Source organism: Paroedura picta, chromosome 6 (assembly GCF_049243985.1).
Source record: "Paroedura picta isolate Pp20150507F chromosome 6, Ppicta_v3.0, whole genome shotgun sequence".
NCBI classification, from domain to species: domain Eukaryota; kingdom Metazoa; phylum Chordata; class Lepidosauria; order Squamata; family Gekkonidae; genus Paroedura; species Paroedura picta.
The window spans coordinates 27,488,221-27,513,875 of record NC_135374.1 but is presented as its reverse complement, the minus strand read 5'-3'; the positions used below and the strand labels follow the sequence as shown (position 1 = coordinate 27,513,875).

Sequence of the window (25,655 nt, the reverse complement as noted above, 5' to 3'; positions counted from 1 at the left end):
TCCATTTGAAACGAACTAGTGCACATATTTATTGTAGCTGTTTTGTTGAAAGAAAACAAACATATCAGACAATGTGAGTCAGTTAAAAAGTACACAGGAAAATAGACAAGAGACACTTACCAACATAATTTATAACTAAACTTGTGTTAGCTTTGCTTTCTTAACATTCTATAACTATGCCACAGGAAGAATGGGAATGTCCAGGCCAGGATTTCTCAACCAGGGTTTTGTGAAAGCCTGGGGTTTCTTGCTGGCCCTGGAAGATTTTTCCAATAGGTGGGAATTAATTGATTTTAAATATATTTTTAAAATTTGTTAAATATTTATCGGGTGATATAACCATATATGGTCATGTCAACCCACCCACCCCTCCCCAAATGGCTAATGATGGGCTTGGAGGGGTGGGGAGGGGCCCGGGATGGGCATGTACACAGCTCTGTTTTCCAACCATATCCTGCACTGTTGCACCACTTATGGGGTTTCTCGGAGACTGAAGAATGTTTCAGAGGTTTGTCAATGGAAAAAAAAGTTGACAAAAGCTGATCCAGGCCAATAGCTTTCAACTAACCAAGAAGTCTCTTTCATATTAAGTTTATCTGGTGGTATTGGGTGGTGGTGGTGGGGAAGTTGGATTAAAAGTCCTTATGCTGTGTGAGCCCACAAGCCATCACTGCAATGCAGGTGACAAATCCAGATAAGCAGGATATTTCCAAAAATTAATCTTCAATACCTGCCTCATCTTCACAAGTGGGTTGGAAAACCTCTGCAGAGCTGCAACATTGTTATAGACAGGAAGCTAGGATTGGAAGTCTGTTTCTGTGCTTAGAGCTGACGAGCATCATTCATAATTAGGGCGGGGGGAGGAGGAGGATGGAGGCTAAAAAGAGAAACGGAAATCAAAGTGAGAGTTGATCGTCACCTCCTTTATGACTAACAGCCTTCCAAGGTGAACTACGCATGCATATACATCCACCCCAAAGTCAAGAGGAAGCTGTTCTATCCTCCAGTGTATTCCCTTTCATTTTCATGAAGACAGATTTGAAAAAGCAGACCGCTGGGAAGAAATGCTACAGACTTCTAAGTTGGTGAAGGAACTCCCAGCATCGCTGGTATATTCTGGATAGGAAGAACTGGAAGAGATTATGTTTTTCAGCCTCTGAAGAGCAATGATTAATAGCAACAGGAGGAAAGCCAAGAGGCTGAGGAATATTGAGACGTAGACATAGACATTAGACATGCGTCCTGAAGATGAATCCATCGATGTTGAGAGAGATGTGGGATACAATTCCAGAAAAGTCCCATTTTCCATATCTGCTAATAATCCAGAGGTAGGATTGAGTTCTGACATATTTGCTGACTTTGTATAAGTCAATGAACAAGACCTAGCAGTCAAAAGTGAGTCTCCATAAAGCTGTTGGCATTCTTAGGCACCTTGTGATGACTGTTGCCCTTCTGTTCTTGAGTCAGGATTAACGTGAATTGGGTTTTCTTTTGGGGCTGTAAGTGGGGAACAAAGGAAGAAATTATTTTATTTTTTGTGTGCTACCTCTCCAGACTTGCTCAAGGCAGCTTACAAAACTAACCAAAGCAATAAAACAGGTCAATAAAAACAATCACATCAATAAAAAGTAAGCCAATAAAACAAGCAATAAAATGAATCGAAATAAATAAGCCAAGCCAAGAAAAACCAGCCAGCGCATAAAACAAAAAGCAGTATAAAATGATGTTGATGGAACAACCCTCAGGCAAGAAGCAGACTGTAAAAAACACTTTAAGGGCCTGGAGAAACAGAAAAACTCAAAAGAGTAAACATTCCCAAAAGCCCTCTCTGGTAACTGTCACATTACCTCTGCAGGTGGTGGCAATGTGAACAGGACAGAAGGCTACTGGAGCTCCTGCTGGTAAGCCCATGTCTGGACTTGCATGAGTTCAATTGACAACTCTCATCTATCTAGCATATTTTTAATCCTGTCCTTCCTCCACGAAGCTCAGGAACAAGTGCTCCAGTCCTCCATTTTATCTTTTAAAAACCTTCATGTATCAGATTTGGCTGAGACTAGCCACCTAGGGAACTTGGCTCACTAGGAACCTGAAGATATTTTGGACAATCCAACCATTATACCAAACTGGCATTCACACAATAGAATGATCCTCCTTATAAAACATTGTATTTCCATGGAAAACTAGTCATCAGCATGCATCCCCACCCCCACCCCTTTCAGGAAACAAGAAACATGCTAGTGGTAGATCTCATTCTTCTCATAACCACCATTCCCCATCCTTTCCTCTTCCTTCTCAGGTTCCCTGGGCAGATTTATTTATATTATTTACAAGCTGACTTTCTCTCTTGGGGGACTCATGGCACAGAACAGGTCAAAACGATCAGTAGGATGGGATACAATAGGATTTTGCTTTTAGAAACTGTGGGCATTATTATTTGGCTGATGGATGAGGAAAGGATGAAGTTTCAAGTAAGAAAACATGAAGGGAGAACATCAAACCTCTGCCAACCATGTTGCTGCCCCAGGCACTGCCTCGTGGCAAAGTATCTTTTGGGGTTGCTATGAGACACAGAAGACCACAGGTTATCTCGATCCTTTCCCATCAGGTTACAAACCACTGGAGGGAAATGTCCTGTCACTTTAACAGAGTCTTGGTTAGATAGTCCTTTAGTGCCATGAAAAATTTCAGCTGCTCATTCCCACACTTGAAGCCTCTATTAAAGGGGGCAGATCTGCAGGCAACCATGAGGATACAAGGCAGGCTGTGTTGTGCTTTAATAACTGTAGCTTATTTCCCTGAGGATCTTTATTTATTGAAGGGATTTCTCTGCCACCACAACAGAGTCCTGCTGAAGGCAGCTTAAAATGATAATGACTATATGATGAATATCTATGTGTGCACCTTTAAGTAAGCCATCACAAATTAGCTTCTGATGCCCTCTCCTAGTAGGACTGCCAGTTCCCCTGGCTTGCTCTTCCCCGCTACCCCTCCAGCCAAGCAGGACTGTCCTCCTCAAGCCCTGGCAGAGCTGCAGCTGCCTCTTGGGTTGCTCCCTTTCCTAGGCAGGGCTTGATCAAAGGACTGGCTGTCAAATGCTTATTACTGAATCCAGAGACCACAGCCCTGCTATGGTTGCCGATTCTGGAGGGAGAAATCCATGGAGATTTGGGGGAGCAGGCTGTGGAGGGAGGAGTTCGGGAGGAGCCTCAGCTGGGTACAATGCCATAGAGTCCATCCTCCAGAAGCCGCCATTTTCTCCAGGAGGACTGAGCACTGTTGTCTGGAGACCTGTTATACTTTCAAGAGATCTTCAAGCCCCACCTGGAATCATAGAATCATACCATTGGAAGGGACCTCCAGGGTCATCTAGTCCAACCCTTTGCCCAGTGCAGGAACTCACAACTACCTGCCCACCCACTTACTCTCTACCTAAGTTCACAGAGTCAGCATTTCTGTCAGATAACTATCTAGTGTCTGCTTAAAAGCTTCCAAAGAAGGAGGACCCACCACTTTCCGAGGAAGGAGGTTGGCAACTTCACTTTCGAGAGCGGTATGGGACGGCCTCACTTATGTCTAGTTCAGTGTACATTATCAGTTCTCACTGTCAGTGTGTGCAATTGTTTTCTCTACTGAAGCAATAAGGAGGCTGTTACTGAAGCTGCCTGAGCCCCCTGTGTGCTGATAGCCTGGATAGCTAAGCTTACTCAGGCACTGTGGACCCCAGAGGAACCCACTGTGAAAAGTTATCATCAATGTGAAAACAAGCCAAGAGACATATAGTTCAGAAGTTTGTTCCGTTGGGGAGGCAGCAGTTTCTGTCGGAGCAGACTAACCCCCCTAGACTGAAAGGGAAGCAAGCAGAGATGGAGGAGAAAATAGAGCATATTAACTTAGAACTTGGTTTGTACTGTAGAAAGGAGATGCTGATTTTGGAATAACCTCCTGAAGTCTGTTGCTTTGAAAATATAATAGAAGCCCTTTGTAATGAAGGAGCCAAATACTGGATATGTAAAGCAGAGCCTGGCAAACAGTGGGAGGGTTGAGAGTGTGATGTTGGCAGCATTTGTACATCACTTCTGGGGGAAAACCCAAAGTGATGTAGGGTAGTTCTAGGAATTACCAGAAACTCTGTGGTTTTACAATTGAGTTTCTTGCAATTTCTAAAGCTACCCTACATCGCTTCCATGTTTTCCACAGTAGTGATGTAGTGATGCAGGTGAGATCACTTACATTTTTTTCCTCCTGCTGTCACTTGGAGCACCAGCAGGCAACTAGAGCTGCTGGCAGGAAGCTTCCTGCCATAGCAAGAGGCTTGGCAGCCAGATGAGAAGGAAAAGAAAGGAAGCAGCCTACAGGAAAAGGAGTCGCTACGAAGGGACAGCAGCAGAGGCAACTAAGCAAAGAAGAAAGGAAATGATTCATCAAGCTTTCCTACCTACACTGCACCAGTGTGCTTCACCCTCTACACAGAACATTGCAGTTTTCTCCTTTCAACAGAGAAGGGGGAGAAGGGTAAAATCATGTGTAAAGAATCCTGCTTATTCCACTCACCTTGCTGCCTCAAGCTACAAAATACTGGCCTTGAGGTTGGGAACATTAGCGCCTGGAGTTCTGTGACTTGAACTCCTGAAGTGTATTTTTTGCTTCAAAACGTAGTACCAGTTGGCTCAAATGTGGATGAGAGCAGCAGTGCCAAGGAGGGGGGTTAACTTTCCACTGTGCTGTTTCCCAATCAAAAATGCCCCCTCCCCTACTTTTAGATCCAGCATGGGGAAAGGAAGGTTTATTGCACTTTTCTTTCCTCACAGACATAAAAAGCAGCCCTGTGTGCCCGTTTTTAGTTGGTGACATGGCATGGGAAAGGCCACCCCCCTTTCACTAGTGGTATGGTCCCAATCCATATCAACCCCTCCCCTTGGCAGCTGTTACCGAGGGGTCAAAAACTCATGGAGTGTTCTGGTCTCCAAACTTCAATGCCACGTTCAGTTTGACTCCATTACTCTGTCTTGCTCGACCTTAATACTAAGCATGAGGCAAAGCCACGTCCAGTTAAGGAATTCCTTCAAAATACAGGATTTGGGAACAATGATTAATGGAGCCACTGGGGAAAAAAACAGTCTCCAATAAATTCTGGAAGGAGAACTTAAAACACCTTTTGATTTTAGACAAAATCTTGGAAGGAATGAAAAATTCCCTTTCAAGTGATAAGCCTCTAAGCCATAAGCAAGGCTCATTTGCAAGGAGATGGAGAATAAATCTACTATCACTATGCACAGACTTTGTAACTACTGTTTTCTGGGAAATAAACAGAGCCAGGGTTTATTTGCATTCATAAAAGCTGACTGCCATGTTTGTCTAACTGCTCACCCACAGTCAAAACACAAAATATTATTCCTTGTAGACAGGATTCCAGCATGAGCTATACCCTCATTAAAACATAGCCATGTTTTATGGGAAGAAGTCACTGTAGAATGAGCTGTGGTAAAGCTATCCTGTGAAGATTCCCCCCAGCTGAAATCATTTTCCACCATGATTTGTACAGAATGTACTCAACCTTGAGCTCATTGGAGTAACATATAGCTACACATGATCTGAACCTCCTTAAAATCAGAATCGGTTTAACCACTAGGCAAATTGCTCTGTCAGTGCAATCCTAAATAGAGTTCATTTATTTTATCTATTATTGGACTGATATACCGCCCCTCCCGGCAAGCCAACTCAGGTTGCACCACTGAAGTCTGTAAAAGTCAACACTGCTTTCTTTTTGCCACCACTCGGCAGCCAACTTACAGCAACCCTGCGGGGGGTTTCAAGGCAGGAGACGTCCAGAGGTGGTTTGCCATTGCCTGTTTCTGCATAGGGACCTTAGACTTCCCAGGTGGTCTCCCATCCAAACACTGACCAGGGCTGATCCTGCTTAACTGTTTGAAATCAAGATGTTATTTATGTAGTCTAGAGTAGCGATCCCCAACCTGTGGGCCGCGGACCACATGTGGTCCTTCGACTAATTGGAGGTGGGCCCCGAAGGATGCCCTCTCCCCCCCCGGCCCTTTACTTCATCCCCCCCAGCCCTTTACAACACACTTCATTGTTGTGACGTGTCTGTATCTTATTTTGAAGGGATGTTACCATAGCGATCAGAGAGCGTTAGGGCAGTGGTTGAGAGTAGAGGAGTAAACTACCCCCCCACACACTGGGCCTCAGTAAAAGGCATTGAGTGATCCCCGGTGATAAAAAGGTTAGGGACCACTGGTCTAGAGCAGTGTTCCCCAACCCCCGGGCCGTAGACTGGTACTGGGCTGTGGAGCCCTCGGTACCGGGCCGCAGCGGGGGGGGGGTGCCGGCGCGCCAGTGGGCGTGCTTCCCTTCCCCCCACAGCACGGCGCTTGTGAGTGCCGCACTGCAGGGGTGAAGGAGCGGGCACGCCAGAGCACCAGCCCCGCGCCTGTGCCTGCCGGCATACCAGCGCCCGTGCCTGCACCTCCCTCTCCCCCCCCCCTGGCCCGAAAAAGGTTGGGGACCACTGGTCTAAAGATCAGTTATAATTCCAGATGCTCCCCCCCCCGCCCCGGAGTATGGGAATCCTACCCGCAAGCCATCCTCCTGACCAAGTCTGTTACAACCCAGTTGGTCCATTCTGCCCTCACGGCACACACTGGAGCCTCAGCTTTCTTTTCTGTCCCCGAGTATACCGGGAAAGGCTTCAAATGCCCCCAGCCTCTTTGAACAAGAGCCTACTATTACGAGAACACTGCTGCGGTGCCACTCAATTAGCATTCCCTGAAAGAATCATGCCATTCCCTTCAATTGCACTCAACCAGCTTTGCAGACATCGAGAAGTTTTAGAAACAAACAACTTTGGACCCCCGATAGCTATGAGATCCTTTTGAAATGAGGTGTTATGGTGAAGTTAAAGCAATCTTCATGTGCTTTCATGAAGGTGCATCAACATAATTATCTGCAAGGCCCTACCTTATCTTTACGGCTTCATACTTTGATTTCCTGTTGGTTCCTCTAAGATAATTAAGGACTTCCTCCTTCATGATCCTGCTTGCTTCCAAGGAGGGGATAAAAGTGATCTAGAGAATATCTCTTATGTTTTTGCTCGTATTGTTTTGCTTCTGGCAGATGAAAGGGTGCCTTGGCAGACACCTATTGATATGCGAAGAATCTGAATCACGATCTCCATAACCGCTTGCATCAAACAGCCACAAGCACTTTTCAAAGTGTTGCTAAATAGCTGACAGGTGAGGTACACATGGAAATCATGATAATTTTGTGATTCAGCTTGAGTATGTATCTTCTAACTGCCCAATTAGCTTAAATACGACTTATTTCTCTGTTGCAGTTTTATCCTCCCCCTTCTCTAAGGTGCTACAGAGAACAGCTCCTGTGCTTCTCTCCTCATTTTCAGACTCAAACAAAAGACTCTACATAGCTCTGCAGGAACACATGCAAAATTTGTGAGTGGTTGGTTTAAGATACAGATGCCAGCCTCCAGGTGGGCCCTGGGGATCCCCTGGAATTACAGTTTATCTCCAGACTGCAGAGAGCAGTTCCCCAGAAACTGCACATGGATGCTTTGGAGGGCAGACTCTATGGCACTGTACCCCACTGAGGTCCCTGCCCTCCCTCCCCAGACTCCATCCCAAAGCTCCAGGAGTTTTCAGCTTGGATCCAGCAACCCTATTGCTTCATCCCCACCAGTGGCCAAGGGAGATCTAGCAGCCCTACTGCAGAAGGTTGCGCATCCCCCAAAGCAATGCAGAGGCCTCCACTCATGGATGTACATTCCAGTATCCACCATGCTCAATGCAGCAGGCAACATGGACATAGGAGCTTACTTGCATGCACGTATTTCCTTTACTGAGTTGCACAAGGCAATTCTTACTAATTTGTTTTTTTTTCCTTTTAAAAGCCATGAATATTTCAGTAACACACATATAGAACTTCCAGTGTTCAAAATACTTCAAATATTCTTGTAACACTTATAACCACCCTAGAAAGTAGAACTGTATTGTTATCCACACACTGCAGGTCTCTCTTGTATGTTTGCGTGCCTGAGATCGGTTTGCCTAAACCACCAGTTGGGTTAGTGGCAAAGGCAAAATTTGAACCAGTGACTTCCCAGGCTTCTTAGCTCCTAGGCTACATGAAAGCCATTGTGGGCTGCCTGGTGCGTTGTCTGTTCCTTCCAGCCATCAACCTATACCCCAAAACTTTTCTTTGTGATCCCTTTGTGGTTCCAGCACACAACCCAAGTGGGATCAACTCCCACCCTATGGTTGGTTGCTATGGAAGATCTCACCACATGAGAACTGTGGCAGGAACTGTGGCTGGAGCGGAGGAGCTCTGGGGTTCTTCTGTGCTGTTTCCGCCATCTTGCTGTTGCAGTTCTTTTAATATTAGGTCATTTAACTGTGACTGGGGATGTTTTATTGTTGATATTGATTCTTGTTTTTATTGTTTTACCTTGAGCTGCCTCAGGCTGGCAGTTGCCGAGAGAGGCGGAGTATGTATAAATAAACAAAGTCCATCCTCAGTTTCTGATGTTGTTTCTGCATCCTGAGGTTTCTTTCCTGTTGTCTTATTATTTTTAAAAAATTAGGGTTCTGAATCAGACCAAGGCCCATCTAGGCCAAAATTGTGTTTCCAGCAGCAGCCAGCAAGGATGTCTGGAAGCTCATAAACAGTTGAGGACCTTGTCCCTAGTATCTACTGCCTTAAAGGATATTTGCCTCCATAATGGAGATTACCATTAATAGCCTGCCATGCACCACCCTGATCTTCCAAGAAGTAATCTCCTATTTAAAATAATCTATCTAAGCTGGTGGTCCTCACCATGTCTCACAGCTGTGAATTCCACAGAGTTAATTATGTGCTCCCTGCTGCTATCTAATTACACTAGGAGATTCCCAAATCCTAGCACTGTGGGACAGATTAAAAAAACAAAAGAAAAACAAGCCCAAATCTTCTCTCTAAAGTTCATGAGTGCAGTGAAGTTCAATCCTTAGGTACTTGACAGTTTTGGAACCTGGAAAATAGTTGCACTGGGACGGAGAATGGTTCCATTTTCAAATATTCACACTGGGGAAGCCAATGAATATGTTCCTCCTTTTAATTGATCTACTACTTTAAGGAGATGTATCTGGTACAATCTCTCAGTCCTTCCTAGCTGAAAATAACCTGTACCACCTATAACAGGAATGAACACAAATTTCTTCCCTCCTTTTGTTGCCTCCCATGTAGCAAAGGGCAGTGTGTAAGCTCCTTGGGGCAGAGACTTGTACTCTGTCAAGCCCCACATACACTGACAGTTGTACATGAGTAATTTTTTTTAAATGGAGAAACCTTCACAGTTCATAGCAGCATGGGAAATTTCTTTTATTCGTTCTCCTTTCTTTTTCATCCCTGGAATAGCAACCCTCTAAGTGTCTTTTTATCAATAAAATGTTTCAAATAATGTAGACGACTCCCCTTTCCTGACACTAATAGAACTAGAGACGGTGAGTGGCATTAAGAGCCAGACATAGTCCCAGAAAGCAGACAGATGCAGGCTTCTGATGAGATCGCAGCAATCTCAGCTCCACATACTGCCGTAAATTGAGTGCTCTCCAGATAGCATCGGTTGCCTTGTGGTTTACATTCCCTTTCATTTCCACTGCTGGTGGTTCTTCTCTGTATTCTTCTTGATTCTATTTCCCAGCTTCAGTGGAATGGCAGAGGCATCACTGGAGTCCTTACGTACTTGCAAGCTGTGCCAAAGACAGCTAAGAAGGGATGGCCCTTCCTGGCCAGCAGTAGAAACGTTCCAACCCCCTCCCCCGATGTTCTCTTAGATGGTTGCCCATGGGCCCTTGCAGGTGTCTGGCTCCAGGATAGCTTGATTAACTATCCCCAGGCGAAGAGTCTTCTCAGTTGTGGCCCCTACCCTGTGGAACGAATTCTTCATTAAGTGTCCACTGGTTATGCAAGGCTGAATTGTTTAGGCTGGCCTTTGGAGGGAAATCCAAATGTTTGGGCTATTTTTACATGGTACTAGCCACCTATTTTAACAGTTTGATGTTAATATGTAATATTTGGTTTTGTTTTTGACTTATTTATATGGTTTTAATGTTGTGAGTCGCAGCAGAATCCTTTGGGTAAGCAGTGGCTAAAAAATCAAATATATAAGCCTGCACTCATTACAATGTCCTGAAGGCTTCCTTGAGGCAGAATGTATTTGGCCAGGATCTTCCCAGCATTGGATGTGCTACATTTTTTAACTCGGGTAACAGAATTCTCCATTAGTAGATGCACCAATTGGAGCAGGCTTTCTCAACCAGGGTTTTGTGAAACCTGGGGTTTCTTGAGCAGGTGGGAGTTAAGTAATTTTTTTTTTAATTTCATAAATATTTGTGGGTAATGTGATCATATATGGTCATGTCAACCTGCACCCCCTCCAAATGGCCAACGATGCACCTGGAGGGGATGGGAAGGGGACAGCCCCCAGGTAGGTATGAACACAGCTCTGCTTTCCAAACATATTCTGCACAATTGCGCCACTTCTTGGATTTCTCAAAGCCTGAAGAATATTTCAGGGGTTTCTCAATGGTCAAAAAGTGGAGAAAGGCTGATTTAGAGAAAGCAGTAAAGGGCAGAGAGAGAGAGAGAGAGAGAGAGAGATTATTTTGTTACAATTTAAATATTGGACTGTTCTTTGTGATGTTGACACTCCCCCCCCCAGTCCCCACCATTTTGCACTTTCTTTGCTTTAATGACCACATCTTCCAAAATAGATTGGTGCGTGTCATGCTATCGCAGCACTCAGAATGCACATTAAAACAAAGTCTGAAAAAAACTAAGGCTGCCACTCCCTCCCTCTGTCCTGCTATATTTCAAATTCCCTTAGTAAGAAAGTGCTTCCCTCCTAGACAAAGCCAGGGCTGAAGCAATAATTCAACAGTGCTTAGAAGCAGAATGTTGCAGGCTGCAGCACTGCTGTTCCTGGTTCCCACATTGCGGAATTAACCTTCCACCTTTGTCCATTGCAGAACCACCTTCTATTCAGCTGGCTCTGGGCAGTACAGTGACAAGTGCAGTGTACAGTGCAGTGACAAGTGCAGGATCCACCTCTGGGGAACCCATTCTGAACTTGATACTCACAAGGCTGTTGGGTTTGGAAGCATTCTTCTAAGGCAAGCCTGGATAACTCGTGAAGCATCAGACAGGCCTGCCTTGTGGTTTTGCCGCCTGCTTAGGCTGATCATAGGAGAGCACTTGGCTCAATAGTAGAGCTTCTGCTTTTACAATTTCCATAATCTTTCATCTCCCACTGTAAGGGAGTAGATAATGTCCAAGACCTGAGACACTGCCAATCAGAATAAACCACTTGATAAACCAATGGTCTGACTCAGGATGAGGCAGCATCATATAGGGATGCCAGTCCCCAGGTGGAGCCTGGAGAACCCCTGGAATTATAACTCCTCTCCAGCCTAAAGAGATCAGTTCCTCTGGAGAAAACAGCTGCTTTGGAGGGTGGACTCTATAGCATTATACTTCATTCAGGTCCCTTACCCCCAAATCCCACCCACTCTGGGCTCCAACCCCAAAGTCTCCAGGTATTTCCCAACCCAGAGCTGGCAACCCTAGTTTCATGCGCACATAAGTGGGTTGTCAGGCTGAGCTGTGTTTAGCTTGGCGGTCCCAGGTTGGACAGGCCTGCTTTCAAAACAGTCCTTTGGTTTCTTGTTTCTTCCTGCTCTTCCTGGGTGGTAAAAACAAGAAGAAATCTTCCAGTGTCACTTGAGATTTTAAATGCTCCTAAGACTGACAGATGGCTCTGCCCGAAATCTAGGAGGTCTGAACAAATCCTGCGCTCTTATTCTTGTCAGCATTTCCTTCCAGCATATCTAATGGCAAATATCTAGCTGTCAATTCTCGCCAACCTCTGGGATTTCTGTATGAAGCAGATTGTTTGCATCCATCCATCCAAATTTAGTTCCAAACCTAGTCACTGGAGTGAAATAGCCCTACTCCCAGGGGAAATCCTAACCAGATGCCAAGAAGTAGTTTTGGGATAGATGAGGATTAACACACTGAAGCTTAATCTAAATAAAACTGAGGTACCACTGGATGTGAAGCGAGAGGTTTGGTCCAGAAACTAGATATCTCCTATAAGGATAGATTCAAGTGGGTAGCCATGCTGGTCGGGAGTAGCACAACAAAAATAGAGTCCAATAGCACCTTTAAGACCAACCCTCGGAAGCCTGCCTGCCCTCGGAAGCTCACGCCTTGAATAAATCTTTATTGGTCTTAAAGGTGCTATTGGACTCTTATTTTAGATATCTCCTGTTTTGTTTGAGGTTGCAACCAAAAGAAAAACATGCTTGTAGTTTGAGGGTACTCCTGGACCTGGTCCTGCTGTTGAATAAACCGGAAGCAACAGCTGTCAGTGGTGAGAGTTAGCCTGGCGTTGTGGTTAAGTGCAGTTGCCTCTAATCTGGGGAGCTGGGTTTCATTCCCCACTTCTCCTCCATATGCAGCCAGGTGGGTGACCTTGGGCCAGCCACAGTTCTCGCAAAGCTTTCTCAGCCCCAACTACCTCACAGGGTGTCTGTGGTGGGGAGAGGAAGGGAAGGCGATTGTAAGCTGCTCTGAGATTCCTTCAGGTAGAAAAAGTGAGGTACAGAAAAACCCCAGCTTTTCTTCTTTCTTGGCTGGTGAGCCAGCTGCAGGCTTCCGAGCGCTGGAAAGATCTTGCCCCTGTGATGCACACCCTGGTAATATCCAGATTAGAGTAATGCACTTTATGTGGGGCTGCCCTTGAAGATTGTCTGGATGCTACAGTTGGTACACTGCACTCCCCCACATGCAGTCAGCGGGGTGGCCTTGGGCTTGCCACAGCGCTGATAAAGCTGTTCTGACCGAGCAGTGATATCAGGGCTCTCTCAGCCTCACCTACGTCACAGGGTGTCTGTTGTGGGGAGAGGAAAGGGAAGGAGATTGTAAACTGCCTTGAGACTCCTTCGGGTAGAGAAAAGCAGCATATAAGAACCAACTCTTCTTCTTCTACAAAAAGCAGCAGCCAGGACACTGACTGGAATGGGTTGAAGGGACCATATCACTCTAGTCTTGATTCATCTACACTGGCTTCCAATTGGCCTCTGGTTTCAATTCAAGGTGCTCTTATTGACCTTTAAAGCCCTATAATGCTTGGGGCCAGCATACCTGAAGGGTCTACTTCTCCCATATGAAGTCCACTCCGTTCATCTTCAGATGCTTTGGATGCTCTGTTAGATCAGGCTTGATGAGTGGCAGCCTGGGTCAGGTCCTTCTTGGTCATAGCTCTGAACCTTTGGAACTCCCTTTGCAGGGAGATCTGTATGTCTCCTCTGTGAGTGGGTGAAGACTTTTATGTTTTGTTTGCCAGACCCCCAGTAACTGTTATTGGCCCTCCTCCCTGACTGCACTGTGTTGTGTGTTTATATGTTTTTTCTTGGCTTGTTTAAATAACTTATATACACTCTATTTTAAACACTTTTAAATGACTCAAATGTTTTAATGTTAAAATGTTTCCGTTTTTGAACGTTGAAATGTTGCTTTGGGAATTGCACGTGGATAGAAAAGCAGCACAGGAAGGTTTTTAATACAATAAGCAGAAGTAAATTCAGACTGGTTTCTGAACAGACATTTCTCTTAGTCACTTTTAATTTGCTCAGGCATAAATTAAAAGTCTAAATTAAATGCAAGTCATAAAACTCAGACATGATATCTAGAGCAACCACTTCTGTTCCTGCAACTGAGAAAAGAGCAGTTTTATAAGGCACCTTTTGGATAATGTATCATAGAATCATAGAGTTGGAAGGGACCTCATGGGTCATCTAGTCCAACCCCCTGCACTATGCAGGACACTCACAACCCCATCACTCATCCACTGTAACATGAGTTCCAAAAGTTCATGTATAAATGATTTAAAACCTGGTGCTATTGCAGTGGAGAAATTTGTTTCACGTGTTAAATGTTTCACACAGTGGCCAGCCATTTGCAATAGCAAGACAACAAACAGGACACAAGAGACCAAGGCCTTTGCTGATATGGCCTCCTAATGATAGTCTACAGAAGTTTATGGCCTTTGGATTTTGCTATACCTGTAAGCTCTAAGACAACCTCAGGGTCTACAGACAGCAATCATTCCTGTGAACTTGGGGACTGAGCACAACTGTGACATCTCTTTGCAAAGTCTCTTGTTTTTCAACATTGAGAGCATGCCTCAGACACGGGTTCGACAGGATTGCTTTCTCTGCTGGTCTTCATCAGCATGTGGGTTAATTCACCATCCAGGCATTCACGTTGGTATGCCAGCCCATTCCAGTAATAAATGGAATCAACTGGTGGTTTATAGGTTATATCTACACAACAGCATAGCTATTAACATTAGGAAGACGTTTCAGATCCACTAAGATCCCTGTGTCGAGGAATCCAACACATCCCACCCTCCTGAGAGAGAACTAGACAGCTCCACCAACCTTGGCTGGTTGTTTGAAAGGTACACATCCCCTGGAAGCCCATCTTAAAGTTTTCACAGTTGTGTTATAAGGAGCAGGAGGGCGAACCAGTGTGCAGAAAACTGACATTGCCAATATTTGACTATTGTAAGCCCACTCACTTTAGTAGACTCAGAAGGCTGTAGCTCTACTTAAAGTGCCACCTTAGCTGCAAGCCCTGCTTTGCTATTATGTGAAGCATGGAATGGATTCCATCCCATGCAAAGGCCAAATGGCTCAAGATGGACAAGATGGAGTTCTGGACTAGGCTTATTAAAGAAAAAAACAAAATTTGTTTACAAAACGTCTTTTCCGAAAGGGCAGACGTGACACAGCCTCTGTATGCTTCCTTTCTCCACTTATGAGCTTATTTAGACTGAACTATGTTAGATAAACAGTTTTCCTGCCTTGGATGTGAATCCCTGATTATCTGGCTTTCATCCCTGCTATTGCAGCATCAGTCATCCTCGAAATCTATCCAAACGCAATACAGAAAATTACCTGATGCAACGAATACTGCTTTCAAGCACGGCGCCAACATCCAAGTATTGTGATTACATTTATTACCCTAGGGTTCAGTGCCAAGGAGAATGGAAATGAACCACACCCGCTCTTGAGGAACTGGGTCGGCTGCACACAGAAGTGTCGTTCCAGAAACCAGACTCAGTGCAGAGTTATAAGCAGCAATGCATGCTTCGCAATACACAGCTTGCTTCCCAAGCACTGCAAGGCAATCCCCCAGCTGATGTTCTACTGATCCTATTATTATCTAAGGGGGGGGGGGGGGAAATCACTGGAAAGGGTGAACACGGGTGGGTGCTATTTCTTCAAATAAGACAAATAGAAATGATTGCAGTTCTGTTCCGATCCTTTCTCCTTGCCCTAGGAGGTCCTTCTGCAAATTCTTTTCACACACTGCATTGCATTTGATTATTTCTTTCCCAGACTGCGTGCCGCACCAAGGCTCTCAATCACAGCGGAGGTGAGAATTCCTACAGAATCCTCCGGCGACTAAACATGCCTCCGTATCTGCAACTAAAAAAACAAACGAAAAATGAAAAAAAGTCAAGGTTTCTCCTGGCATAGAGCTCTTTTGTTTGGATACACGGACTGTAATGTGGTCTGAAAAGTAAGGCTCTCTCATACCAAGCATACTCAACGGAGCGCTGCAGTTAAGGGAGGGGACTGCATCTGATCATAGCTCCCCCATGAGCGCATCCACACACTGGCTTGCAAACGCAGCTACCGCACTAACATTTTATATCCAAGTTGTGAAGCTCCAATATAAGCATTGGCCCTTGTCATTTTTTAGTATCTCTGATAAATCAGTTTAGCTGCAGGCCATCACTACAAACAGCATAGTCTCTTCCCTCTCCAAATGTAGACTGTGTTTCCTTTGACGAAGATCTCCTTGACAGCCACATGAAGCTGTGGCTTTTAAATGCTGGCACCCAAACAGGGGAACGCTTGCTGAAGAGATGCCCACGGGGAATCTCAGCATTTGTTGGAGGTCATTAAAAATGGTGGTGGCGGTGGTGGTGGAAAGTGCCATGAAGTCACAGATGATTTATGGTGACCTGGATGGGGTTTTCAAGGCAAGAGATGTTCAGAGGTGGTCTGCCATTGCCTCCTTCTGCATAGCAACCCTGGTATTCTTTGGTGGTCTCCCATCCAAATACTCCCCAAAGTTGACCCTGCTTAGCTTCTGAGATTAGGTGAGACTGGGCTAGCCTATGGCAACTGCAAGTTTTTTAAAATTCCAGCTGCTGTTTAAGTATTATCAATTTTTAGGATCACTGTTTTGTTTTGTTAACAATATATTTTATATTTTAACTTCTTGTTCATTTTTCTTCCAACCTCAACTCTTCCCATCAAACATGCATCTCAGTTCAGGTCTCGGCTTTCCACTGTCTTTGCCTCCTGTGACTCCTGTGAATTTACCTGAGCGCTCCATTTGGTTTCAGCCCCAGTCCTGTAGTTTTAATAAGATATATGTGGTATTAATAAAGGGCAGGCACTCTGATTGCCTCCTGTTATTTCTATTGACCCCTAAACCCTAAACAAAGTTTCATTCAAGGTATGTGTGTGCACGCAAAAGCTCATACCTTGAATAAAACTTTGTCAGTCTTAAAGGTGCCACTGGAATCTAAATTTATTTTTCATCACTGTTTCTTCTCCAAGAAGAAGGAACTATAGTTCTCTGCAATGGAGAACACTTATTTGGGGATATATTCTTATATACAAGCCAGGAGGCTACCTATTTTGGCTGGCTTTGGCAGCTTGCAAGCATCTGTGCTCATAATCAACAGTGTCCTTCCCTCCGAGAAGGGGCAGGATCTTTACTGTTGCATTACATGAACTTTAGACACATTCGTTGGTTCTCCAGCTGACAGTACAATCCTAAACCAGTGTGGTACAGTGGTTGAGATAAACATGCTCTAATCTGGATTACTGGGTTTAATTCCCCACTCCTCCTTCACATGAAACCTGATGGGTGACCTTTAGCCAGTCACGGTCCTTTCAAAACTCTCTCAGTCCCACCTACCTCACAACACCCCTGTTTTGGGGAGAGGAAAAGGAGATGATTATAAGCTACTTTGAAATTCCTTAGGGTTGAGAAATCGGGGTATAGAGAAATCCTCTACTTCTAAACAGAGTTATAGCCTTCTAAGTCCATTGGCATCCAACAGTGTAATTTTGCTTACTGTGAACAATCAAAGTGACTGGGGGCAGCGGAACAATATGGAGGGTGTCAAAGCTCTGCATTGGAGGTGACTGGAAGACCCTAATGGGCCTCTCTCACCAGCAGGGCTTGTCTTTCCAACCCTTGGCTAGCAATGGTGTAGGCCCAAGAGAGGGTGGATATATCATGTTTGGGGCAACAAAATATCTTGAACTGGCTCTGGCATCAGATTTGGAGTCTCAGTTCTGTCATAGATGGAGCCTTGGAACCACTCAAAAAGCAGACAGATGTGCCATAGCTTCAAGAGCCTTTGGAAAGTTCTGCATGAGATCTGAAAAGCTGCCACCTGCTACACTTGGCTACCACAACCTCAAGAAAAGAGCAGAAGATAATGTGGCATTTTTTTCTTGTGGAGTCCTGTCATTGGTTGTTCCTGCATGATAGACTGGTAGACAATCAAACTGGCTTCCACACAAACTGTTTCACCTGCCTTTAGTTATATCTTGAACCATCTTCTGCATAAATATTTGAAATGTCAGTGTTTATATGCCACGTTTATAGTTGTATCATAAGTTCCTGACCTTATAAAGTGAGAAATAGCTGCAACTAGGTTTACTGAATATGGATGGATGCTTACATTTATTAATATAGATTCCTGATGGGAAAGAACAAACCTGAATGGTGTTTTTACAGACCTAGGAGGAACTTTCAAAGAGATTACAGAGACTGATGAGGGTTTATACCCTTCTTATTCAATCTGCATATATAGGCACCATCCAAAACATAACTGACTGATCTTATTCCTCCCCAAACCTACTATTAGTGCTTATTATATGATCCTTATTCCAAAAGAACTACAACGTTTGTTAATTATCTTCGCTTCTTTTTTAGGGCCAGTGTATAAAGCACCATCAGAGAATTAAATTAAAACCATGGTCTTGGCACACCAGTATTCAGTACAAGTGGATACCGAACAGTATTCCAGATCAATAACTTAAATCCTCTAAATGGGTCCTTTATATAGACTTTTTTCCAGCTTTTTTCCAGCTTTTCACATGAAACTGGAACTGTCTAGTCAATTATGACCAAGGCTCAGTAACAGAAAGTTCCCAGGCTCTTATAAGCCTCCAAATGAAGTGTTGGTATCAGCCTATCGGACAGTTTTCATAGCCCAAGTTAGAGATGATTCAGCATAACCTTTTAAGATCATTGTTGTTGGTCCCACCTTTTTTATCCAGCTAGAAACATCTTTTGTAATGTAAAATCTAAAGATATGAATGGAAGATGCTATCTTTTGCTTTATGCAAGTGGTCAGTTTTTCCCAACTATAAACCCTGGAGATCTGTGATAGAGGATCCAGCTCACAGGATGGAACAACTGGAAATTGCCCCAGACAACATTCAGATAAGATTAGACTGACATTTTTAAAAAATCCTATATTTGAAGATGTAAGATTCCCAGGTGGTGATGGTGGTAGAAAGTACTGTCAAATTACAGCCCACTTATGGTGTCTCCAAATTCAAGCAGGGATAGTTTGTCATGCCGACATCTGCATAGCAATCTTGGATGTCTCTGGTGATCTCCCATTCCAGTAATAACAAGGGTTGACCCTGCTCAACAGCCAAGACCTGGCAAGATTGGGATAGCGGGGGCCATCCAGGTCAGATTTCCTGCGTCTAGAAATATAGCCTGATACCTTCCTTAAAATTAAGACAACGACAACCTGTTTTTTTGTACCCCACTCTTTATCACTCAATGGAGTTTCAAAGTGATGTCCATTCTACACACATTGGATGACACACTTTCAATGTACAAAAAGTAGATTTTCCTGTTTTGCACAGTGCATTATCCGCAGTGTGCAGATCACAATCGCCTTGCCTTCCTCTCCCCACAATAGGCGCCTTGTAAGATAGGTGGGGCTGAGAGAGCTCTGAGAGAAACTGCAACTGATCCAGGATCACCCAGCTGGCTGCATGTGGAGGAGTGGGGAATCCAACTCAATTCTCCAGATTAGAGGTCGCCACTCTTAACCATTACCTCAGACTGGCTGAATATTCTGTTGACTGGTGAAAATATTCTGTATCTTATCAATTATTTTTCAATGAAGTTGTACTAAAACAAGCAGAACTCCCCATAACACAGTAGGGCAGCACGCAGCATTTCAAGTACTCTTTTGTAGAGTTATTCTGATTCCTGCTCTTCTCTTCATAAACTATTTATTTATTTACTTCATTTATACCTCCACCTTTCTCCCCAGTGAGGTCCCAAAGTAGTTGACATTGTTTTCTTCTCCTTATCCCTGCAATAACTCACTGAGTTGGGCAAGGCTGAGAGAGTCTGTGGCTGGCCCAAAGTCAATCAACAAGCTTCCATGGCAGAGGGGCGATTCGAAGCTGCATCTCCAAGGTCCTAGCCCAACACACTAAACTTGACATATGCTGGCATGACATATAAATGCTCTAACGTAACACAGCACTGATGAGATTTTTTTTTAATGCAAGTTGTTTATTTTTACTGGCAAGCTGTATACCCTTTCATAAACCAGGGCTAAAGGTAAAGGTAAAGGTATCCCCTGTGCAAGCACCGAGTCATGTCTGACCCTTGGGGTGACGCCCTCTAGCGTTTTCATGGCAGACTCAATACGGGGTGGTTTGCCAGTGCCTTCCCCAGTCATGACCGTTTACCCCCCAGCAAGCTGGGTACTCATTTTACCGACCTCGGAAGGATGGAAGGCTGAGTCAACCTTGAGCCGGCTGCTGGGATTGAACTCCCAGCCTCATGGGCAGAGCTTTCAGACGGCTGCCTTACCACTCTGCGCCACAAGAGGCCCTTAAACCAGGGCTAGTGGGCAGCTATTTTACTGCCTTCTAATTTGAGGCATGAGCTTAAATCTGTTACATCATCAGTGTCACAACACATCATGCCTGGAGAGAGGGGGAAACACAGAGGGGGAGAGGTGTAATGGTCATAATTCCAGACCCTAGCCCAGGGGTAGTCAAACTGCGGCCCTCTGCGGAATGCTGGCAGGGGCTTCTGGGAATTGTGGTCCATGGACATCTGGAGGGCCGCAGTTTGACTACCCCTGCCCTAGCCTGAAGAGATGGAGCTTCATAGCCCCACCCAACCACCATGCACACAGATAACCCCGGGTTAATCACTATCCTTCACTCTAACCTGCCTCACAGGAACAAGGTCTGAGTCCAGTGGCACCTTTAAGACCAAGAAAATTTAATTCTGGGTGTAAACTTTCGTGTGCATGCATGCTTCTTCAGAGGTTTTCAGAACTGTGTACTGTTGCTTCACACCAATGTAACTACCCACCTGAATCTGACCTCGCAAGGGGGTTCCAAGGGGAAACCATGTATGCCACTCTAAGCCCCTTCAAGGAAGAGGGAAGAAAAAAGCAACAAAGACTGGCTGCAACTATGGAGAAAAGTGAGATTTTTACCACTGCCCTCTATACAATACATGTGGCCACAAACATATCACGCTACCATATAGAGAAACCGACCACTGTTCAAATTGTCTTGTCTTCTCTAACACAGTCTCTCCAGAGACTCCAGCTAATGATCTTTTTCTAGCTCTATCACCTAAGAGCCTTTTAACTAATGATACTAGGGACTGATTCTGGAATTTTATGCATGCAAAGCATCACGTGTTCTGCCACTAAACTATGACTGCTGAAAAATTACTATTAATTTCAAGTGGACTGATTAAATCTTGTTTTGTCCCTCCACAAAACTAATGATAGAAAGCCTGGGACAATGTTACGCATTAAACCCTGGTTGTAGTGCTCTTCTAAAATATCTGCAGGAGGATCCTGCAACATAATGCCCTTGAGCTGCACCAAGCATCACTACCCAGCACAAAGGAGGGTGACCAAGACACGCAGAGCATATTTCCTATGAGGAAAGGCTGGAGAGCCTGGGATGTTTTGGTCTAGGAAAAAGATAGCTAAGGGGAGACTCAGGTAGAGATTATGTATGAGATAAAGGATGCCTTTTCTCCTTCTCCCACAACAGCAGTACTTGGAGGTGCCCAGTGAAATGGAAGGGAAATAGGTTCAGGACATAGAAAAGGAAATTGTTCTTTGCTCAACAAATAATTCAACAGAGGTGTTCACTGCAAGCAGAGGTGGTGACAGCCACCAGCATTATTGCCTTTAAAAGGCATCAGAGCTATGAGCTAGGGAGACTCATAGGGGGGACCAAAGGAAACCTCCATCTGCAGCGGCAGGAAACCTGCAATACCAATGCTAGAGGCAACATTAGGGAAGGACCGTGGTCTTTGTGCTGTTTGTTTGACCTTCCAAGGCAATTGGTTGGCTGCCATGCAAAACAGAATGCTCGAGCAGATGGACCAGTGGACTGATCCAGAAATGCTGTTCCTGTGTTCGTAACAGGCAGAAATGTACACTGTGGGTATATAAAAGAAACAAATGTGCCAATGCTTTTCCTTATTTTTTGTGAAACAGCCCTCCTTCCTGACTGAAAGGAAAAATTGTTTCTTCTGAATTATAATAGAGAGAAGATACATTGTCTTATATTTAAGAATAAGTCAACTATGAAAATAAGTTTCATTCTTATCCTCAGTAACCCCAAAAAAGGAAATAGTCAACTTTCGTAGCCTTGCTCTTTTATTATACGAGATCAAAATGTATCTGGAAAGAGATTTTCATCCTTTTTGCTGATGTCAAGCTCTCATAGAATCCTAGAGTTGGAAGGGGGTATAGAGGCCATCTAGTCCAACCCCATGCTCAGTGCTAGATCAGCCTAAATATCAGTCCAGCTGCTGCTTAAAGGCTGTCAGTGGGGAAAGCTCACCAACTCCTCAGCCAATTCCACTGCTGAACTACTCAGACTGTGAAAAATTTTTCATGAGATCTAGCTGGTACAATTCTACGGGTAGTTTAAACCAGTGGTCCCCAACCACCGGGCCGCGGCTCCCTCTCCCCGCCCCCCCCCTGCAGCGAGAAACTTCCCAGGCTCCAAGCAAATCGGCCGCCAAAGCAGCCAATCAGCTTGCGGCCTGGCAAGCTTCTTTCTGTGAGAGGGGGGAGAGGGAAGTATGGCCGTCGGCGCAAACATGCATGCACGGCAGGTCCATGCATGCGCATTTGCACCACACGTAGCCGCAAATGCGCATGCGCAACAGTTTCGCGCATGCGTGACAGTTTCGTTCATGGGGAGGGCAATCCGGGCACCGCGCATGCGCATCATCCCATGCGCAAAAACGCATATGCAGCAGGTCTGCACATGCGTGTTTGCACCATGCTTGGGCCTGCCGCACATGCACATTTGCACATGGGCTGCTGCCCATGCGCGGCACCTGGATCGCCCTCCCACACACCAGTCCGCGCCCTGAAAAAGGTTGCGGACCACTGGTTTAAACCCATTACTGCGGGTTCTATCCTCTTCTGACAACAGGAACCGCTCCCTGCCCTCCTCGAAGTGACAACCTTTCAAAGAGTTAAAGGCAGCAATCATGTTCCCTCTCAACTTCCTCTTCTCCAGGCGGAATATTCCCCATGTCCCCAGCCTTTCCTTATAGGGCTTGGTCCTCAATCCCTAATCATTCTTCTTGCTCTTCTCTGCACCCTCTCAGTTTTGTCCACATCCTTTTTGAAGTGAGGCTTCCAGAACTGGTGACATGTGCAGGACCATAGTTAACTGCCAGTAGCAACCTGACTATAAAAGAATGTTGACACTGGAGGTCCACAATGAGACCCCATGCTATGGAATGGAAAACCTTACATTATTCTTATCCATCCATCCATGGTTCCTCTATATATTTGTGAAACAGCCTTGAGGGTGGAACGTGTCTGGCGTTCCGAGTTGGAATAGGGCCAATCAGGGGCAAAGACAGAGACACACAGAGCCCTGCCAGACCCAACACATGCCCTCATTCCTTCTTATCACTCCTGCTGTGAGGGAGGCAGAGAGAGACACAGAGAAAGCTGCCCCAAGCTGCTGACAGAGACACAGAGAGAGGCATCCCTGCTGCAACGGAGGGAGAGAGAGAAAAACAGAGAGAGCTGCTCCAAACTGCACACCTGCCCTCCTTCCCTCCTACAAACCACCCCTGATTACCTGCTATGCTTCCTGCTGCGAGGCACACCGAGACAGGAGACATGCTGCAAGAGGGAGAGAGAGACAGAGAGATCTGCACCTCCCAATGTCCCCTGGGTCTTAGCACCCATTGCATTCCTGCTTGCAATGGGCTTTCTTGCTAGTTTTGAATAACTTGCATTCCACTCTTAAGTATTACCCAGTCCTGTTCTTCTAATCTTCCAATCTTCATTAGCAAGTATATACAAAGTTAAAGCAAATCCAGGTTTAACTGCTCAAACTGCGAACCCTCCCCTCCAATTTAAGTAACATGTTGCCCATGCAAAAGCAAGGAGGAAGCATTTTCAGGGAAAACCAATCAAGGAAGGAACAAAATAATCATCAGAAGCTGCCAAATGTTCTACTTCAGAGGCCTTCTCTGGCCAGACTGACATCAACTACTTTTGATGACAGGACTTGACTGAAAAAAACAAACCCCCAGATATTTTCCAGGTCGAGAACCATATTCTTGTTTGTGTCCTGTTGGTGCTGCTGTATGCTGGGACTTCTTTGTCGCTTGCAATAGTTGAAGGGAAGCCACATTGGGTCTGAGTTTACCCACGCATGGCAGCACCTTGTATCTGCAGCAGAAAAGCAACCCTTGGCTGTGGGAAATGCTCTCGTGGACGTAAGCCGAGCTGACTGTTCCCCTAGCCCTTGACATCCCCTCCAGCACAGTGCTTTTTTCACATGGCTGCAACCCACACCCAGAGAGGGCTACAACCCAACCACCAGAGAGGCACACAGGCATGTGTGAGCCAGCCTTGAGACTTCTGTCTCGGGAAATTAGGAGCCACAAAGCCTTTCCTCTCATATCAGCCCTCTGAGAAATCAGGACTTTGGGAACACCAACCTGCAGCCATCTGGATCAGGGGTAGTCAAACTGCGGTCCTCCAAATGTCCATAGACTACAATTCCCATGAGCCCCTGCCATCAAATGTTGTAGTCCATGGACATCTGGAGGGCCGCAGTTTGACCACCCCTGGATGTTGGAGAGGCCCTTCTAGTGTTCCAGACATGGCTGTGAAACGTTAACTGATCCGCTGACCAATATAATGCATTGTAACGGCTGATTCATGCTAAGGGAGGTCGGACACATCAGACTAACAGGATCTCTCTCCCCCCCCCCCAAATATCTTCCCTTTTGCATGTCAGCAATTGGCTTATTCTGTGTTTGGACCAATGATCGAGACACACGAGGCGGTCAGATCTGCGCTGCTCCCTCACCTGCGCCTGATGCAGCGGGTGTAAAAACGGACTGGCCGGAACTCTTTGCCCTCTAGGCAGAAGCCAGAGGGCAAACTATCTGCCTGCCAAGAGCTTTGCTCTTCCACAGGAGGCAGCCGGTGGGCTCCAGGGGGACATGCAGTGCAAGGACAACGCGGGTCAAGCACAGCGACCCTGGTGGGGGTCTGGGAAGGCTAGCCCGGCCGGACTCGACCACCTCCCGAAAACTCGCAGCACCAAACCCTTCCCCATTGCGAGGAAAGCCCGCCTCGATGCACACCCCACCTCGGCTGCACACCTGAGTCCCTCTCAGCGCACCCGGGCCCCCCCAGCGCGCCGTCTCGACTCCTGGGAAGCGACCCAAGAGCCCATGCCTCGCACCTTCGGGACACGCCGCTGGGGAGCAAATGCTGCTGCGCTCGGGGGGACTTCCGAGGCAAACGCCGTCTCGACCTGGCCGCAACGGCCCCAAACCCTCCAGCGCTCGGCGTAAGTTCCAGCGGCCCTCGGACCCGGGTTCGCCCGTGCCCTTGGGAGCAGCAGGGCGCGGCTGGGGCCAGGACGCTGTCGGGGCTGCCTGGGGAGACGCTGTTGCATGGCCATCCCAGGGCTCCACACTGCCTCGGGCACAAGCAAGCCAAGGGGAAGGATCCGGAGCGGCAGGGACGGGGGGAGCCGGCGGCAAGCTCACTGACCTGATCCGAGGGAACGTCCCGCTTTCTCCGGGAGAGGCGGCGCGGGAAGGGACGCGCCAGCCCAAGTCAGCGCCGCTCTCCCCTCTGCTACTCCCCGAGCCCCCCGGCCGCTGCCAGCAGCCCGAAGGGCGTGGCCGAGCCTTCCCGGGGCGGGGAGAGGCCGCCGCCGCCGTCCAATCGCGCACCGCCTCCAGCCCTAACTGGGAAGGGCGTCCCGTCCCCGCTCCTCGGCAGCCCCCGCCCTCCTCCTTCGGCCGGCTGGCGCTGGGCTGGGGGCGCGCGGGTGGGGCCGCCCAGGCGACGCTGTTTGGACGGGCGGTTTAGCAACTTCGCTTTTCCTCCCGTCTGGACCACGCTTGGCCACGCTTTCCCCCACACCGAATGAGGCACTTTCCGTCCACTTTGCTACTGGACC

General features: G+C 46.3%; 1 protein-coding gene across 1 annotated transcript; it reads right to left on the bottom strand.

Moving 5' to 3' along the window:
* SERTM1 (serine rich and transmembrane domain containing 1) lies at positions 1-25,398 on the bottom strand. Its single transcript, XM_077341895.1, has 2 exons — positions 25,241-25,398; positions 1-1,497 (listed from the first exon to the last, which is right to left on the bottom strand). Exon 2 carries the CDS (start codon positions 1,346-1,348, stop codon positions 1,025-1,027), a length of 324 nt encoding a protein of 107 aa, XP_077198010.1. The 5' UTR covers positions 1,349-1,497; positions 25,241-25,398; the 3' UTR covers positions 1-1,024.
* Between the last annotated feature and the right edge of the window lie 257 nt (positions 25,399-25,655).